The sequence below is a fragment of the Triticum dicoccoides genome, chromosome 1A, assembly GCF_002162155.2.
Source record: "Triticum dicoccoides isolate Atlit2015 ecotype Zavitan chromosome 1A, WEW_v2.0, whole genome shotgun sequence".
NCBI lineage: Eukaryota > Viridiplantae > Streptophyta > Magnoliopsida > Poales > Poaceae > Triticum > Triticum dicoccoides.
This window is the reverse complement of record NC_041380.1, coordinates 444283139-444301698: the sequence shown is the minus strand read 5'-3', so window position 1 is coordinate 444301698 and position 18560 is coordinate 444283139. Positions and strand designations below refer to the sequence as shown.

General features: G+C 41.3%; 2 protein-coding genes across 2 annotated transcripts; both read right to left on the bottom strand.

Annotated features, from left to right (window-relative positions):
• Positions 1-24: 24 nt before the first annotated feature.
• On the bottom strand, positions 25-6146 carry LOC119277863 (protein RETICULATA-RELATED 4, chloroplastic-like). The gene is made up of 8 exons (XM_037559200.1): positions 5466-6146; positions 3186-3254; positions 2276-2407; positions 2097-2150; positions 1973-2017; positions 846-985; positions 454-579; positions 25-360 (listed from the first exon to the last, which is right to left on the bottom strand). The coding sequence occupies exons 1-8, from the start codon at positions 6015-6017 to the stop codon at positions 324-326; spliced, it is 1155 nt and encodes a 384-aa protein (XP_037415097.1). The 5' UTR covers positions 6018-6146; the 3' UTR covers positions 25-323.
• A 4597-nt stretch (positions 6147-10743) lies between these two features.
• LOC119353623 (50S ribosomal protein L1, chloroplastic-like) lies at positions 10744-18560 on the bottom strand (the record flags this gene model as incomplete). The annotated part of the gene is made up of 7 exons (XM_037620256.1): positions 10744-11200; positions 11285-11410; positions 16734-16817; positions 17071-17198; positions 17874-17928; positions 18013-18192; positions 18291-18560. Coding segments are annotated over 7 exons (981 nt in total), but the record flags the coding sequence as incomplete, so codon positions are not given.

Here is an 18560-nt window from a genome sequence, read left to right as displayed (position 1 = left end):
ACAACTTTTAAACAGAACAAGCCAGAGCACAGGAACATACTTGCGCAACAGAAACGACTGCAAAACCATCGTCTGAAACGAATCGAGTTCTAACAGGACAAAACTCACAAGCCACCAAATAGAATCCAAGCGCTTGTTCTTGGGAATTCGACAAATTACCATTTCTCTGCACACATCTTTCGTTTCCAACAAAAGCAATCGACCTCTGTCATTAGTGTCTCCTATGAAGGCAGATGGGTCAGGATAGGAAGTACGGTAAGGGTATGGCGTAGCGACGAATCGACGTTGCAAATGATTTGTGCAATTCTAGGTCTGTCTTCAACTTATTGTATGCCTATAAACTTGGCATAGTCAACCCACCTGCAAAGGCAAAATGTTCAGCCAGTAAGTGACCACATCGGAATTTCATGTTTAGATTCAGAGTTAACATCCTGCGGACTATAGATTACTTACAGTAGAGAACCCAAGAATGTGTTCCCCGTCCGAACCGCAAAGCACAGTGCACTCAATGCTAGTTTGTGGCGGTGTAGCAACGGCTCGAGCATCCGCTGTTCGATCACTCCAGCCAGAACCTGGTACCTGTTATAGAAGAAGTTCAGTTGCTTTAGTTTTCGTTATTTTTGTCCGCACAAATTTTCAGGTTTCCATATCCTAGTGTCCTACTTTTGTATAATTATTTACTAGACGGTTTTTGGAGCCCTCATAATGTCCCAATCGGAACGGAGGCGGAATTAAACATAACATAATCATTAGAAAGGTTCATCTTAACCTCTTAGGAAATATTAAATCACTTCATGCAAATCAAACATATCACATAGAGTAATAATTGCAATATTGCATGGTACCTGAGGTTACTAGAAACTGCCATGTATACACCATAGGCAATACTTGTTGAAACAATTGGGATATCCTCAACTTCGCCAGCATCATCCTTGTTAACAGTCTTTCTTGCCTTTATAATTGCGTTGGTCACACCCGTGCCAATCTGAAAAAAGATTTTGCGCCATTTAGCTAGCAAGCCCGTCGATATTGAAGTTCCCCAAGCTGTGCTTTGGAAAAGGGATGTAGTGCAGCTTGGTAGCGCATTTGTTTTGGGTACAAAAAGTCAATTGATATTTATAAGGATTTGGAACCCAACTCAAGCTGAAGAAACTTATTCAATGGTCACTGCTAACCGCTTTTGGTCCCAAATCTTTTTAAGCTTTTCATAAGGACTTGAGTAGTACTCCCTTCGTTTCTAAATATAAGCCCTTTTAGAGATTTCAATACGGACTACACACTCTAAAATGTGTCATCCGTATGTAGTCCGTATTGAAATTCTAAAAGGTCGTATATTTAGGAACGGAGGGAGTATTTGAAGAGTAAAAATGGCACTGACTAGTTGTTACTATGTCATTATCTAAAAAAAAACTGTTCCTATGTGGAACCAAAAACAAATTGTATCATTACTTCAGCATGTTCCTTAGCTTTTCAAATGTTCCCTTCACCTAATACAAGATCAGTGGCACTCTGCAAGGTGTTCTTTATTTAAGAATTAACCGGCATATCTGATTGAGGCTTCAAGGTCGTAATATACAGTTGTAGTGCTGACATATCAACTTAACAATTACCATCAAATTTATTAAGTTGCACACTACCAGGCCTCTAGATTTTCAATTAAACAACTGAGCAGTGCATGACATAACGAGTGCTTACATGAAAAATAACAACCTCATCAAACCTCTTCTAAATATTACTTTTGCATGTTTTCATGTGAGTACTAAACGGTTACTTCTTCCTATGAGAACAGAGTACTTGAGAAAAAGAAAATATTTTTTCTCCTCATGCTATTTCAAGATTAAACAAAAAAAAGATGATAGAAGCTTCTATCGATTCCTCGCATAGCATCAAGGCAATGCAATTACAATTGAATAAAAACACAATGCTAGTACTGTTTGTCAGAAACATCAAAATTACAGCATAACAAACTTACCAAAGATGCACTCGTTCCTACTGCAAAAAGTTTTGCGCCGTTCCTCTGAAAGAAGGCGAATTATTAGTTTGTGACAAACACGCTCTAAACAAGTCACAACATAGCACAGATAGTTAATCTTTACCATAATAGCTCCAAATCTCTGCAAAAATGTGTATGATCTTCCAGCCAAAGCAACCTGCAGAAGAAGTCACATAAGTTCCCTTACAAGTTTCAAGGAAAAGATAAATACTTTCCCTTTCAGAAAAGTAGATTCTTCACTGTACCACTAGGAAAGGGAGAAATAAGTTGAGATCACGTTACCTGGAATGCATTATCCGGGCAGTTGTGGAAGAATTTAGCAATAGCCCCAGCATTCATTGATAGTGCTGGTTGCAGAGACACAGTTGGAGCAGGAAGCCAAACAAGCATGAAGTCTGCAACTATTGCCATGACCTAGAAAGTATTGCAACAAGATTTTAAGACTAGTAATCAGAAGAGTTCTAAAAAATCATTTGTGCGCTTCAAATCAAGTAGTATATTTTTAGATAAATGTAACTTTTGGACTACAAGATCACCTGCATGAAAGTGAGCATGCAAGTGGTTACTCAGTTGTCAAGCTCGCCCACCCCTATATTTTAAACACTAACCCTAATAAATTAGAGCAGCGCGATTTCCGGTAAAAAAAATTAGAGAGGCGGAACACCTCTCCTCTTTTCAGGAAAAAAAATGCAAAAGAACTTTGTAAAGCTTGGCGGGTGGAGAAGGAAAGGGGGCAGGTCTGTGCTGTTAGGACTGGGTCTAAAATGCAGGTTATATATTTTGAAGATCAATCTGTTTATTTATTTTGGCAACAAATCTAAAAAAGGTTCATTTGGTAATCATAACACATTAACAACCTCTAGCACAGCTTCGCAGGGTCAATCAAAATTGCGTATTGATTCTTTGTTCTGATTTCTGAAAGGAAAAAAAATGATGACCGAAATCTCAAATCAAAAGTAAATTGCTTTATTCACCCCCTAATATGAAGCCGCTTGCACAATTTACCGGGGTTCGCAAATGTTTGCACAAAATACTGAGAAAACCTTGTGCCTTTTATCAAGAGAAGTTTGACTGCATGCTTTTATTAACATCATCTGTTTTTTAAACATAGGTAGTAATTCTGAGTGTACGGAATCGAAGGCAAAGTCTCGCCAATTTGTAAAGGATATCCCAAAAAATAATAGAAGCATACCACATCGGCAATCACAAAGTCAAGCTCCTTGACAAAGTTCTCCCTCCTTCGCTCATATTCTGCCGCAGTCTAGCAACATTAAAAAGAAATATGTCAAATAAGCTGTACAGAACTTAAATATGCGTTGCAAACTGAATCACAAAATAATGCAATTGCCCTCAAATAAAAGCAAGTGCAGATATAGAATAGGTTTCAGGCATACAACTTGAGACAAAATATCTTGATGTTTCTAACAACAATGCACCCAAGTATATGTGTTGCATTGCATGTATTTCTCAATTCTCAACTCTGGAGATGAGCAAATGTTCTCCAGACCCTGCATTAACTACTCCCTCCAATCCAAAATAGGCTCACAAGAATTAAGGGTGTAGAAAAATGTTAATGCTACCCTTCAATTGTTTGTATAACTTTCTGTTTTCCCTCCCAGTAGAGTTCTAGGCTCAGTTCTCAATGAAATTAATGAGGGACTAAATAGGAACAACATGAGCAAAAGTGCAGTGGGAGTATATATTCAACTAGAAAATGCTAAGAGCAAGTAAAATAAGCTTATGTAAGCGGGCTATAAGAGTTAAAATGTTATATTTCTGCTGACATGGAGGGGAGAGAAGAGGAGCCGACTACAGAATAAGAGCCAGCTGCAACACGTGCTCCTAGGCACTATGTGAGAGTGAGACGTGGGCCATGCATTAATAAAGTAGCACATCTTTACATCTAACTATTGTACGTGCCGGCTATAACCTTGGCTATAGATGACATGGCAATATCATATAGCCACCAGCTGGCTGTACTATTAACCATGCTCTAAAAGGACTTACTGTGGATCGGAGGGAGTACATATTCCTAGGGTACAGAGTTCCCATTCGGCTGCCACTGGGATTGTATTTGAAGGATATGTCCACAAAGAGTCAACGGAAGGTGACTAGTGCATACTTTGTTTTACTTGAAAAACTACTACATACTGGCCTTGACGTCGGCGTTGGTTTTTCCAACGAAAAACAAGAACATTCTTTCACGAACTTCCATGACAAAATGCTAGTTGCCTTGTAACGCATACACTGGAGCGTTTGTCCCATCGACGAAGGCCACTATACGTGTTTTCTGAAGAGCAACATTATCCTTTCTTTTTCTCTGGCTACTAAGATGTTTCAGTTCGCCAGGTTGTCTCTTGCCTGCTCATGGATTCAGCAGGCAGTTCAAAAGGTTGACCTATTTGGGAATCTCCGGATCTATGCTTATTTTCAACTCCCCGAAGCATTTCGTCGCTTGCTACACCCTTCCTCCAGCAAAGCAAAGTAAGCACTAGTCAAACAAAGTATACACAACGAGAGAAGTTCTAGTGCTACCAAACAAGTTTTGTGGTTCCTATGCTAAGCTACCAACACACGATAGCGCTACTAAAGAGTTATGAAAAGAAAACTAGCATTGCCATAAGATGTACTCCCTAAGTGATCTAAACGATCTTATATTAGTTTACAGAGGGAGCGTCTATCATCATGTCATAATTTTAGTATACACATTGAGATTAATTTTTTTACTGTGCACCGTAGGCCAGCAAGAGAGAAATGGTGAAGCCATCATTCGTACGTTGTGCTGAATCATTTTTTGTAGTATGCTAGATTGTACGATCTATTATGACATTTTGGTGGTGCCACGGCACCACAAAGCTTGGTAGCTCTGGAGCTTTGTGGCTGATGTGACCGAATAATGCTACTCAGAGAAAGGCAAGAACAGCAACACTTGCCTTTGTTCTTTGCCAGCACAAGAGTATACTTCAGACCGTAGAAAGGCTTCTTTTATTCTGTATTCCTTTCTTCATCTAGCAAAGCGACATTTGCCTTTGTTTTCTTTAGAAGGACATGTGCCTTTGTTGTATTAGAGGGAATGAAATTGCACTTAGTAGACTGTCCAATTAGATTATGGAATACCGAATACATCCGATTTAGTGAAGAATCGGCATCTTGTCACAGCAGAGAAATATTCCCGCCCCATTTCTCACCGAAGCGCTCGTCCAAACAACGCTCCCGACAACCCTGAAGCGACATCGACAACAAGCCAGAGTCGGGCACGCATCGCCATCGAGCCAAAGCCCGACTCATACGACAATCTACCACACACATCAGAGCTGGGCCTTTGAACTCTAGGCCACAGAAACTTCTACAGTGAAGCCAGTCAAAGCAGAGCAAACCAAACCACATCTGACGATCTGAAGCGCAAACCACAGAAACGAGATGCTGCTATGTGGAAAATACACGGAGTGGAGGACTTCATTTTCACACGGACCTTGGTGAAGATGCCGACGCCGCACTCCATGGCGACCTTGGCGAGGAAGAGGTCGTCGGCGAGGAGGCGCTCCCTGAAGCCGCCGAACTGGAGCAGCCAGCGGAACATGGGCGACTTCTCGAGATCGGCGAACCGGCGCACGATCTCGCCGGGGAGGCGCCCGCCTTCCACGGCCGCGGCCATGTCCGCGGGAAGGCTCTCGAGCTTCCGGCCCAGCTGCGCCAGCACGAACAGCGCCTCCCTCCTGTTGACGGACGCGTCGTCGCCGCCCTCGTCCTCGTCTCCTCCGCCGCCGGAGGGGAGGTCGTCGTCATCGCCACCGCCGCCGGAGCCGGAGCCGGACCCGATGTTGCTGCCGCCGCCCGAGGAGGCGAGCGGGAGGGGAGGGAGGAGGGGCCGGGTGAGGCGGAGGGAGGGGAGGTGGAGCGGGAGGGAGCGGTGGAAGGGGAGGGCGGGGAGGCGGAGGAAGGGCTGCGGCTGGAGGCGGAGGTGGAACGGGGAGGCGGGGCCGGAAGCGGAAGCGGAGAGGGCGTTGGGGGTGGAGAAGGCCATGGCGGGGGATGCGGGAGGTGGTCGGAGGGGAGGCCGGGGGCGGGGATTGTGAGCGGGCGGGCGTGGACCTCCCGGGGAAGAGGAGGAGAGGAGTGTGGTTGGTGAAGGAGTGGAAGCCCGCGAGACCGCAGCCGCGACAGCCGTGTCGACGCGAGTGGGCAACGGCGCTTTATACAACTGTGCCACCTACGACGAGTCTATGAGGAGCCGCCGGAGGTCATGCCCATTGCCCAGAGTCAAAGCTGACGAAAAGATGATACATTTTCCAAACATCCTTGCCTTGGGCTTTTATATTACCCATATAAGAATTTCAAGTTTGCAAGCATCTCCCCAAATTAATGCTAGTAGATACGTAAAGTTCCATATGCTAAAAAAAAGATACGTGAAGTTCCATTTACATTGATTTAATTGACAGCTAAAATATATTTTTGGTGCATAATTACACCAACAATAAGATGACATGTAGTAAATCACTGTGATTGCATGCTAAATTTTTGTATTCCCGCTGCAACGGACCGACAATTGTCTAGTGAGAAAATAAATGTAGTGCCATTCTATAGAGAGGGTAGGAAGGCCACATAGCGCTCGTGTTATAAATACATTCTGCGTGCCACCATATATTTTGAGATCCTTTCGTACAAAAGATCTTAATAGAACGTCAGCAGATCTTCTCTACTCTCTAGGCATCTACACTATTTAAAAAAATCATTTTACTTGTACCTCTTGGAAAAAAATCATATGAGTATATATATATATTTGGAATCATTCATCTGAGTTGTGATTGTGCTATGGAGTGATTTATCCCAATGAATTCAGAAAGCCTAATGATTCACGATGACCAACCGGCTGAGTCACGCACCGGTTGCCTTGTAACGCTCATGCAGCACGCTCCTTTGGGCAGTGCTAGGCGATGACTCATATTGTGCGGATGTTGCAAGCGATGAGAATGATTGTGTAAATAAATGTTTGGTAAGTAAATTAAGGTGAAAATGATGCAAAAGGTAAGTAAATTAAGGTGAAAATGATGCACAAGGTAAGTAAATCAAGGTGATTGACTAGGTATGGAAGGTGCAGAAAATATGTGTGGTGGGGCTAAAAACGGTTGGATGAAAAAGTTCAGTGAAGGGACGTGGTGAGAAGGAGGAGAACCGGTCGAGCGAAGTGTTCTGCTGGCAGGCAAAGGAACACTACTCTTTTTTAAGTAGTACTAAAATAATGGTCATATGTTGCAATGAGATATAAATATTCTAGTACGTTATATTGTGATTTACCTGTCAATAATAATGCAAAATTGTGTAAATAAATGTTTATCAATTTCTGCCCGTGAATTATCTTATATTTTGATTAGAAGTTTGATAAGTAAATTAAAGTGTAATTGGTTCAGAAGGTAAGTAAATTAAAGTGATTGATTATCATATACACGAAAGGTTTGACGAAGGGGTGATGGGAAGAAAGATGAAATGGGAACCTTATGATTTTTTTAAGCAAGTAGAGATATATAGTTTTATGTAATTTTGTGGTATTACATATCAAGGAGATCTTAGGTATTTACGATTTCTCATGACTCCAAAAGCACCCATTTGAATTTGGAAGTTTTGGTGGGCAATCTTCAAATCATTTAGGAAATAAAAAGAGCACACATTTACAGGTGGTATGATTAAGTAGACGTTATGTTAACTATCGGATATACACGAATGCTTTTCACAAAAAAAGAAAGATATATATGAATGCGTGGATGGATCTGTGCATAGGCCAGACAGTTTCGTCGGTGATAAATTGAATAACAAACAGTCATGTAATCCAACACGATAGAATGTAGGGGTATATATATACTTCTTCGGGAACAAATCCGTACTTAGACACGCGTTCGATGAACGGTGCATGGGGTCCTCGGGTGCACGTATAACCTTTGAAACGAATAGAGGGGGGGGTGGGTAGGCCACAGAAAGCATGTGTGATGTGTGGCTCATTTCCTGCTCGGGTACTCAAGGGTGACATAAGCGAGGTTGAGTGGCACGGTTCTAATGGTCATGTGTTTGAAGTAATCCAAATTTTTTTTCTTATAGTAGGAAATGCCATATTTTGTCTCTCATAAACTAGTGCTTGAGTGTAGATTTTGAAGTAATCTCTCATAAGTTGCCCTTAATAAGAACCTTTACACGAAGAAGATCACAGTTACACGTGATATCCGTCCCGCATGGGTTAGGCACAAGTATGGTCCTATATATGTTGCGTTGTTGTATCAAAAGAGTTATCACAGTTTTCCTTTTTTATGATATTATGTGTACATTTAGTGAAGCACGACATATGGATACACATCCTATCCTATATATTTATGTAAGTGATCCCATTTTAATGTACATCATCAAATGCATATAACCCTTTCACTTTTCACTTTCCATCATATGCAAGCCCTCCGCATAATCAAGCACATGCAATCCCTCCCACATCATCAATTTTTATTTCGTTTTCAGCAACAAATAATTGAACTTCAATGTCCACTTTCTACCACATGCAAGTCTCCACATTATCAAACACATGCAAGTCCTCCACATCATCGATTTCCTTTTTAATTTTCAACAAAAAATGAACTTGAATGTCATAAGGCAATATAACATGCATACATCCTTCAATTACCTATACATTTTTTACCGTTCATATGGCAAGAATGTGGTGAAGTATTACTCATATATTTTAATTTTATTATTGATAATTTTATTGCTATAAATTTCCGCAACAACGCACGGGGTATTATCTAATTATATATGGGTGTGGCCATATGGGCATGATCTTCTTTTGCATGTGTATCTTCATGGTCGCAGCACGACGAGCACCATAATAGGCATAGACATCAATATGACATTGCTCGAAGTGTACAAAGCCCGGCCTTATAGATTTTAGTCAGTATGGAAATTCAGATAAGCAACAAAAATTCAGTAAATGCAATATAAATCTCCCCTCTGATCATCTGAAGTTGAGGTTTTAGGTGAGACTAAAAGACACATTTTTTAATTTTGACTACTAATATTTACAAAAGATGGACTGAATATTTCAAAAACAACGAGAAAATGTGAAACATGCTTCCGCAATAAAACAAATTCCAATTTCGTAAATATACTGTAATACAAACTAATATGTTGTATTGAGAAAATGTACTATATTATTCAATTTTTTGTTGTTTTGAGTCTCATGACCAAATCGTGTCAGCAGTCAAGGGACAAAAACATAATTTTGCCTTAATCATATCTGAGGGACTTTGTAGAAACTTATGCGTTGATCTGTCTAATTTATGTGTTTCCTCTAGTGCCTACTAAGAAATACAACCTATATGCTCGACTGTAATACAAACAATAGGTTGTATTGAGAAAAATGTACTATATTATTCAACTTTTGTTGTTTTGAGTCTCACGACCAAATCGTGTCAGCAATCAAGGGACAAAGACATAATTTTGCTTCAATCAAATCTGAGGGACTTTGTAGAAACTTACGCGTTGATCTGTCTAATTTATGTGTTTCCTTTTGCAAATCATTCAGAAATAACTTATTACTATAGTTGAGAAAATCTTTGGAATCACAAAAAATATACTGAATCTAGGGCCTCATTTGACTCACATCATTCCGAAAACGCTGAAATAGAGAATGTAGGATTGTGACGACATGTCCACTTATATTTTGCATGATTGAAATTGCCCCAATGATTGAATTTGCATCGTTAGAGAAACAAAGGATGATCCCAAGAAGTTTGAGTCAATTAAAAAATTCTTATGAAAAGTGTGGTACAAATGTACAATCGTTAGAAAAAGTTTCTATGGGTATAGTCCTACAAAACAAAACAACCTCATAGAAAATAAATTCTAAATCCCTAAAAAAAATATAAATTCCAGTCCTCCATAATTATTATGAAAATCTTTTGGTTCAAAGAGGCCATTATACATAATTGTATGATTACCTAGACTACTCACTACACACTAAAAACATGTATAAGCATCTTACCACTTTGTCACTGCTGGACCTTCTGATTTTTTAGAAAAGGAGGTTAAACTCCCTGCCTCTGCATCAGTCGATGCATACATCCATCTTTATTAATTATTCCACGAAGATCTGACAAGGATATACATCAATTCACCCGAAGCCACAACTCACACCTACAAACTCGATAATATAGAGTGCTCTCACCCCCCATATCTAAAACCAGTGTCGTCGCCGATCCACCCACATAACTTATCGGGACCCATAGCCGGTGCAGCCTACCTAGAACACACACCACATGCATACATTTTAGAAGCCGTCATCATCATCGGACCACTGATCCATCTTCAGAAGAGATATCTGCATTATCATTATCATTCCAGACATCCGTCGAAGCGTCCACGGCGCCACCGCCCTGCGCTCGTCCTTCTGATAAATTACCGTCACTAGCATTTTACCAAAGTATCCCCTGTAGGTTCCAGGCCCAATACGACCTCATTCAGTTTGCAGGAGAAAATTCTTACCAAAGTTTTCACTTTAGGTTTCAGACCCGATACAACCTCGCTCAATCCACAGGAGGAAAAATATAGTGCAACTAGGCAAATGATTGATCCCAAGTTTGCTGTTAAAATAAAATTTACATAGCGAAGGCTACTCATTTGAACTTTTCTTTTACACAAATTTTACTCCTCCAATCATTTGAAAAAATTATGGTCCAAGAACCGCAGCAACTTAACGATGACGGCGGGTGAGGACATGATATTGGCTGAAGCTCAAGGATGACTATTGACAAAATGATGAACATTACAACAAACATCAGACAAAAATACACCTGTAAGTGCATGCATAATTCACTCATAAATACAAACGACCAACAATACCGCTTGTTTGTTGATCAGGGCACTGTTTAACTGCCGACGTCGGATGTCCGTGAAACTAAAAAAAACTGTACCTAAGCACCTCCCAGTGTTCCCCCACAGTCGTGTTTCTCAGTGTGTATTTATCACAAGGGATGGATGGTCAAGCCTGTGAAGTTGGTAGCAAATGCCTGATGACTTGATTGGTCGTGGTGACATCTAGTTAGACGAATCTGCGCCATAGTCGAGCATTTCTTTTATGTTCAGCTTGATTGAAGGTCCCATTGATGAGCATACATATGCCGTTTTCCAGTATATCCCCTTTGCACCAGATGGCTTGTTCCTCTCAATAGAGCGCTGGGAAGATATGGCAAAAGGTAAGTAAACATAAACTCTGAGAGTGACAAACAAAATAGATGTTTATAAGAGCGGATATCTTACAACAACAGCCATGAAGTTTGCAATAAGGTCTTCTTCAGGGAAGTTAACCTTGCCGAAAGGAATGTGCGCAATCCCTGTCTTGTCAACTCTGAATTCAACTTTACCTTTCTTGAACTCATCGATAGCCTGGAACCATTTGCACAATTAGCATAATCAAGCTCACCACTCTCCATTGACAGTATAAAACTTTAACTGCCACTCCCTCCGTAACTTAATATAAGACATTATTTGACACTGTCATAGATTCTAAAAACGTCTTATAAAATGTTACATAGGTAGTACAAGATTGGGGCTGATTGGCTCAATTTTAAGTTGGTACAGCATAAACAGATCAAATAATACTCTCAAATATTAGGTCGTTCTCGATAGCAACACGAGCTTCAAGGTAATCCATACCACTTCAACAACTAATTTATCTCATACTATGTTGCTGCCACAAATCATACAACTATACAGTATGGAAATATATTAAAATGATGAATCTAGTGATACCAAATTCCTGTGACCAGTTTACAATAGTTTTCTCCCGCAAGGGTTTTCACGTAAAAATCTGTGTCTCTTTGTCTCCTTTATTTCTCGTTATTATCTAACAAGTGGTATACAGAGCTAAGGTTTCAGATACGAGATATGAGACGAGAGAATTAGGGTTACGGCGTCCTGTGCGCCGCCGCCGACGCGACCCGGCGAACCGAATCCAGATCGATAAGAGAAGCCGAGTTCGACTGGATTTCCACAAGTTGCCGCTGCTGCGTATATACGCTTGAAGCCCCGAGTATGCAGCATCCACATCAGCTGGCCGTTCCATCGAGTTCCGCTGCTCCACGTACAGCGTCGCCGAGTAGTAGCTGCTGCTGTTTCATTCAAGTCCCGAGGCTGCTGCTGTTGCTTCGCATCACGTCAAGCATTGATCGGCTCGTACTACTTCAACTAGTACTAGTAATTGATTCACACATCATCAACCGAAGCAAAAGCTAGTAGTACTACTGCTCGCCGGCCAGAAGCAAAGCAGTAGTTTAATTCACATCTGATCCACTACGTGATTTGACTACTAGTACTATTCGTCACGTCAAGCTACAGATCAAGCTTTTGGTCTTCGATTACCCGAGCTACCAGGTGCTACTGTTCCTAGTTCTTTGCTCCGCGTAATTTAAATTCTGTCAAGAATTTTTCTATCGACTTGTACTACTTTGTGCACACAGATTTATCTACTCATGGCATCCATGAAGTACGATTTTCCGCTGCTGGATCGTGACACAAGGTTTACCCTATGGCAAGTCAAGATGCGGGCGTTGTTGGCACAGGCCGACTATGATGTAGCACTGGATAGTTTTGGGAAGAACCGAATTGAGGACTGGACTGCTGAGGAGAAAAGAATTGATTGTAAGGCTTTGTCACAAATTCAACTCCATTTGCATAATAATATTTTGCAGGAAGTTTTGAGCGAGAAAACTGCCGCCGCTCTATGGTTAAAGCTGGAAGGGATTTGCATGACTAAAGATCTCACCAGCAAGATGCATCTGAAGCAAAAATTATTCCTGCACAGGTTACCCAAGGGAGGTAATGTTTTGAATCATATTTCAGAATTTAAGGAGATTATATCCGATCTAGCTGCAATGGAGGTTAAGTATGAAGAGGAAGATACTGCTTTAATGTTACTTTGTTCACTGCCAAGTTCTTATACCAATTTTAGAGACACCATATTATACAGTCGTGATACTCTCACACTTAATGAAGTTTATGAAGCTTTGAACTCTAAGGAGAAGATGAAATTAATGGTGCCTCATGATGGTTCGAGTTCATCCCAAGCCGAGGGATTATCTGTTCGTGGCAGGACAAAGGAGAAGAACTCCAATAATGAAAACAAAGGCAAAAGTAAAAATGGCTACAGGGGCTGGTCGCAATCCAGAGACAAGAAATATTGCAGGTATTGCAAGAGAGACGGGCATGACATCTCAGAGTGTTTCAAGTTGCAAAATAAAGAAAAAAGGAAGGGTAACAAACAAGGTGAAAGTTCTGCTAACGTTGCTCGTGATGATAGTTCTGATGATGCTCTTGTCGTTATTGCTGGATGTGCTGAGACCAATGATGAGTGGGTACTTGACACTGCATGCACTTTTCATATGTGCCCACATAGAGATTGGTTTATTACTTTTGATTCCACTACTTCTGCTGATTCCGTTTTGGGTTTTGATAATTCACCATGCAAGATTGAAGGCATAGGTTCTATTCGAATCAAGATGTTTGATGGCATAATCAGAACTTTGACAGATGTTCGGTATATTCCGAAGATGAAGAGAAATCTTATTTCTATGAGTGCCCTTGATGCAAAGGGATACAAGTATTCAGGTGGAGATAGTGTTTTGAAGGTCACCAAAGGCTCCCTTGTTGTGATGAAAGGTGACTTAAGTTCGACCAATGGTCTTTATTACCTTCGAGGTTCTACCATTTCAGGTAACGCTACTCCAGTTATTTCAATGAATTCTGATTGTGATGCTGCTAACCTTTGGCATATGCGCCTTGGACATATGAGTGAACTTGGTTTAGCAGAGTTAAATAAAAGAGGTCTTCTTGATGGATATGAACCTGGTAAATTGAAATTTTGTGAGCATTGTATCTTCGGCAAGCACAAGAGGGTGAAGTTCAACACTTCGACTCATACAACCGAAGGTATTCTTGATTATGTGCATTCTGATTTATGGGGACCGTCTCGCAAGAAGTCACTAGGTGGTGCAAGTTACATGCTGACTATTATTGATGATTATTCGAGAAAAGTTTGGTCTTATTTCTTGAAGCATAAATATGAAGCATTCTCAGCTTTTAAGGAGTGGAAGATTATGATTGAGAGACAAACTGAAAAGAAGGTAAAAATACTTCGCACTGATAATGGTATGGAATTCTGTTCTAAGCAATTTAAGAATTATTGCAAGTCTGAAGGCATTGTCAGACACTACACCGTTCCTTATAGTCCTCAACAAAACGGTGTTGCTGAGCGTTTGAACAGGACCATTATTTTCAGAGCCCGTTGCATGTTGTCCAATGCAGGTTTGCCATGCATGATCTTGAGCTTGAACAATTGGATGTTAAAACTGCATTCTTACATGGAGAATTAAAAGAGGATATTTATATGGAACAACCTGAAGGTTTTGTTATTCCTGGAAAAGAAAAGCTTGTCTGTAAGTTAAAGAAATCTCTTTATGGATTGAAGCAATCCCCTAGACAGTGGTACAAGAGATTTGACACCTTTATGCTCTCTCAAGGTTTTAAAAGGTCTAATTATGATAGTTGTGTTTATTTGAAAACTGTCAAAGGTTCAACTATTTATTTGCTCCTTTATGTTGATGATATGCTTATTGCTGCAAAGAGTATGTCACAGATTAATGAACTAAAGAAGCAATTGAGTAATGAATTTGAGATGAAGGATTTGGGTGCAGCAAAGAAAATACTTGGCATGGAAATATCCAGAGATAGACCGTCTGGAAAAGTATATCTAAGTCAGAAGGGATATATTGATAAAGTTCTTCGTCGTTTTAATATGCATAATGCCAAGCCAGTAAGTACTCCGTTAGCTGCACACTTCAAATTATCATCAGCTTTATGTCCTAAGTCAGATGCCGATATTGAGTACATGTCTAGAGTTCCCTATTCAAGTGCAGTTGGTTCACTTATGTATGCCATGGTTTGTTCTCGTCCGGATTTATCATATGCATTGAGTGTTGTCAGTAGATACATGGCTAATCCTAGAAAGGAACATTGGAAAGCAGTTCAGTGGATTTTCAGATACCTGCGAGGTACTTCTAATGCTTATTTACAGTTTGGGAAAACTAGAGATGGACTTGTTGGTTTTTTTGATTCTGATTTTGCTGGTGATTTGGATAAGAGAAGATCACTCACAGGTTATGTTTTCACCATTGGTGGTTGTGCTGTGAGTTGGAGAGCAACTTTGCAGTCTATTGTGGCTTGTTCCACTACTGATGCCGAGTATATGGCTATTTCTGAGGCATGCAAAGAAGCTATCTAGTTGAGAGGTTTGTACACTGAGCTTTGTGGAGACTCATCTTGCCCTACCGTATTTAGTGACAGTCAAAGTGCTATATATCTTACAAAGAATCCAATGTATCATGAGAGAACAAAGCACATTGATGTCAGATTTCATTATATTCGAGATGTTGTTGCTGAAGGCGATTTGAAGGTATGCAAGATAAGTACTCATGATAATCCAGCTGATATGATGACAAAGCCAGTTCCGACCAATAAGTTTGAGCTTTGCTCAGGCTTAGTTGGTATTTCTCACTAGTCCTATGGACTTTGACGCACAAGGTGTTTAAGCTGATTTGGATGGAGTTATTCACTTTCTTCGACTACTGGAGGGAATTTGGCTCAAGGTGGAGATTGTTAAATTGTGATCCAAATTCTAGTACCGTATTGGACTAGACGTAGTACATACAGTGTGGGCCTTTTGCGTTGGTACCGACGCGTACGAGTACAACTCGTTTACTTGTCCTACAAGGACTCCTATGTGTTGCCCCTCATATATACCCCATGTAGTCGCACCTCAGACGGCCTGTCGTCTCGTGCTTGTAATACTCCTCCTCATAGTGATTGCGCCTTCGTGCGTCCATGGTTTTCTCCCGCAAGGGTTTTCACGTAAAAATCTGTGTCTCTTTGTCTCGTTTATTTCTCGTTATTATCTAACACACACCATAGCCAGATGGATGTCGCAATATCAAGAAAAAGGAGACTTTATGAATACAATGTGTGAATAAGATCATTTATCAGTGTCAACAACTTATATCAAGGTTGTATTGTATGTGTTTCTGCAGTCCGGTATAGCTGCAGTGTATCATGATAGTCTTGCCAGGATGAATATAGATTAATATTCAGGTATTCAAGAAGAAATGCTACCTATTTACTATAAAAATAAAAATGATGTGTTAGTGCTACTTATGCAATCCTAAGTGGTTTCAGGTACTCAAGGCTTTGAGTCTAGGTGCTAAAATCCATCAACTCAAATGTCAGTAACAATGGTAGACTTGGTAATCCTACCTTACAGTCAACTAACCCACTCTGCCTTAAGTTAATTATCATTGGTACTATACTTTCAGCCTTACCAAGGCAACTTGTGGATTAAAAATTATTAGCAGTTCACTGCCAAAAACTGCCACATCAACATCTTCTACTTTCCTCTCCCACTGCCTTGACTTTCCATAGCACAACCAAACTACACATTCGAGTTGCACAATACATATCTCTAAGTACAAGCCTTCAGCTATGGACATATATGCAGTTAGCCAAGGAAGCAACCTATGAATATCTGGGTACTGAAGTTGGACGGGCAACTCCCTACTTTTCACCCTCTGTCACTGTCGCAATACCCAGTCCAAACAACATAGACATGATTGATGATTCACAAACAATATTTACGGGAAAGCAAATAAAGTCTGCACAGTACCTGCGTAATGTTTGGAGAAACAGTACCAGCTTTGGGGTTGGGCATCAATCCTCTTGGTCCTAGAATCTTACCCAAGCTGGCAACCTGAGAAAGGGAATGTTTGCGTGAAGGGAATGCAATACAACAAAGGAAAATACATTCCAATGGAATATATTTGACCATAATCGCAAATAAAAAAGCATCACTGTATTATTTCCTAGTAAAATCCGTTTCCGTGAAGTGTCCGACAGATTGCTTAGCTAAATATGCCCAACAACCTTGCATGTGGATAGGGAAGCTTCATCAAACAAGAAAGACTTCAAAGATGATCCGCACAAAGCTAGTTCCACTGCCATACCTTAGGCATCATATCAGGTGACGCAATCAATTTGTCAAACTCCATGAATCCTCCTTTTATTTGTTCAATCAAGTCATCTGAGCCAACAATATCAGCACCTGCAGCCCTTGCCTCATCTATCTTCTCACCTACAAGACATCAGAGAATCACTATATAAGGCAACCAATTTTCTGAGCATAACAAGGTAAGAATAACATAGTATAACAAAAGATTGTGAAATGGAAGTTTAGATTATTCATCAAGTCTATGCATCATAGCCATCAAGAAAATGAAAGCAAAGTGGTATGCCCAACTGACATCCTACGTGTATGAACAGAACTAGGAACACCATGAACATAATGTGTACTGATCGAGAGCTTCTGCTGAGTTACCCCTCAAGACACAATTTTGATCAACCCAATATGAACATTCAATTCTGATACATTTATGGCTTTTCAACTCCAAAAGAAGAGCAAGATAACTGTAAGCATAATATTCATCAATTGAATGAGACATCAACTGTAGATAAACAAGCCTAGGTGGAATGCAAGTTCATGGGTTGTCACTACTTGAAACTAACAGGCAACGGGGTTTGCTTTGGCACACTCATTTTTACTATATCGACCACATTGTTCAACAAAACATCCATTGGTGCTTTACATAGAGATAGTGACATATTGACCAATTAAATTGAAGTCAGCATGCTCTGAACTCGATCAACTCCATGCATCATATAACTCTGTTGAACACATGCATCAGAGTGCAATTTGCATCGGATTGGGCGATAACCATCTCCAAACAACACGCAACCGGTGGCCACTCACCTTGGGTGAGAACTGCAATTTTCACGGTCTGTCCCGTCCCCTTGGGCAAATTGACCTGCGGCCACAAGCAAAAACACGAATCAAACAACGGAAGAGAGAGCGAGAGAAGAAACAAGAGAAAGAAGAAACGAGACGATACCGTGGCCCGGAGCTGCTGGTCGTTGTACTTGGGGTCGAGGTTCATGCGGAAATGCGCCTCGGCGGACTCGACGAAGCGGGTGTTGGCGACCTGCTTCATGAGCGAGATGGCCATGGGCACGTCGTACTCCTTCTTGCTCTCCCTCAGCTTCTGTATCTCCAGGTATCTCTTGGACCTCGTCTGCACGCATTGGAGACCAACGTCACCCAGCCGTTCCAAAACGAGACGCGTATATATACAGAAGATAAAAATGATGCGCGCGGGGTTCCGTGGCGTACGCGGTCGCGCTTGAGCGGGAGGGCGGCCTTGCCGGTGCGCGGGCGGGTGGGGGCCGTGAACGCGGGGCCGCGGCCGCCGTAGCCGTCCTCGTAGTCCTCGTCGACGTCGTCGAACTGCACGGGCGCCTCGTCGTCCTCCTCCTCGAGCACGGCGGCGCCCTGCGGGTCGGCGACGGCGGCCGCGGCGGGGCGGCGGAAGGCGAGGAGCAGCCGCGGGTAGGCGCGCAGCGAGGGCACGGAGGTGGGGAAGAGCGCGCCGGGCGCGGCCGG

What these genes read in the sequence shown, in the direction of transcription:
- LOC119277863 (XM_037559200.1), bottom strand. Translation starts at nt 6,017, where the DNA reads ATGGCCTTCTCCACCCCCAACGCCCTCTCCGCTTCCGCTTCCGGCCCC. An exon ending in GCGTCGGCATCTTCACCAAG is followed by an intron (nt 3,255 to 5,465) that starts GTCCGTGTGAAA and finishes TAATGTTGCTAG; the next exon opens with ACTGCGGCAGAATATGAGCG. An exon ending in ACATTCTTGGGTTCTCTACT is followed by an intron (nt 361 to 453) that starts GTAAGTAATCTA and finishes TTGCCTTTGCAG; the next exon opens with GTGGGTTGACTATGCCAAGT.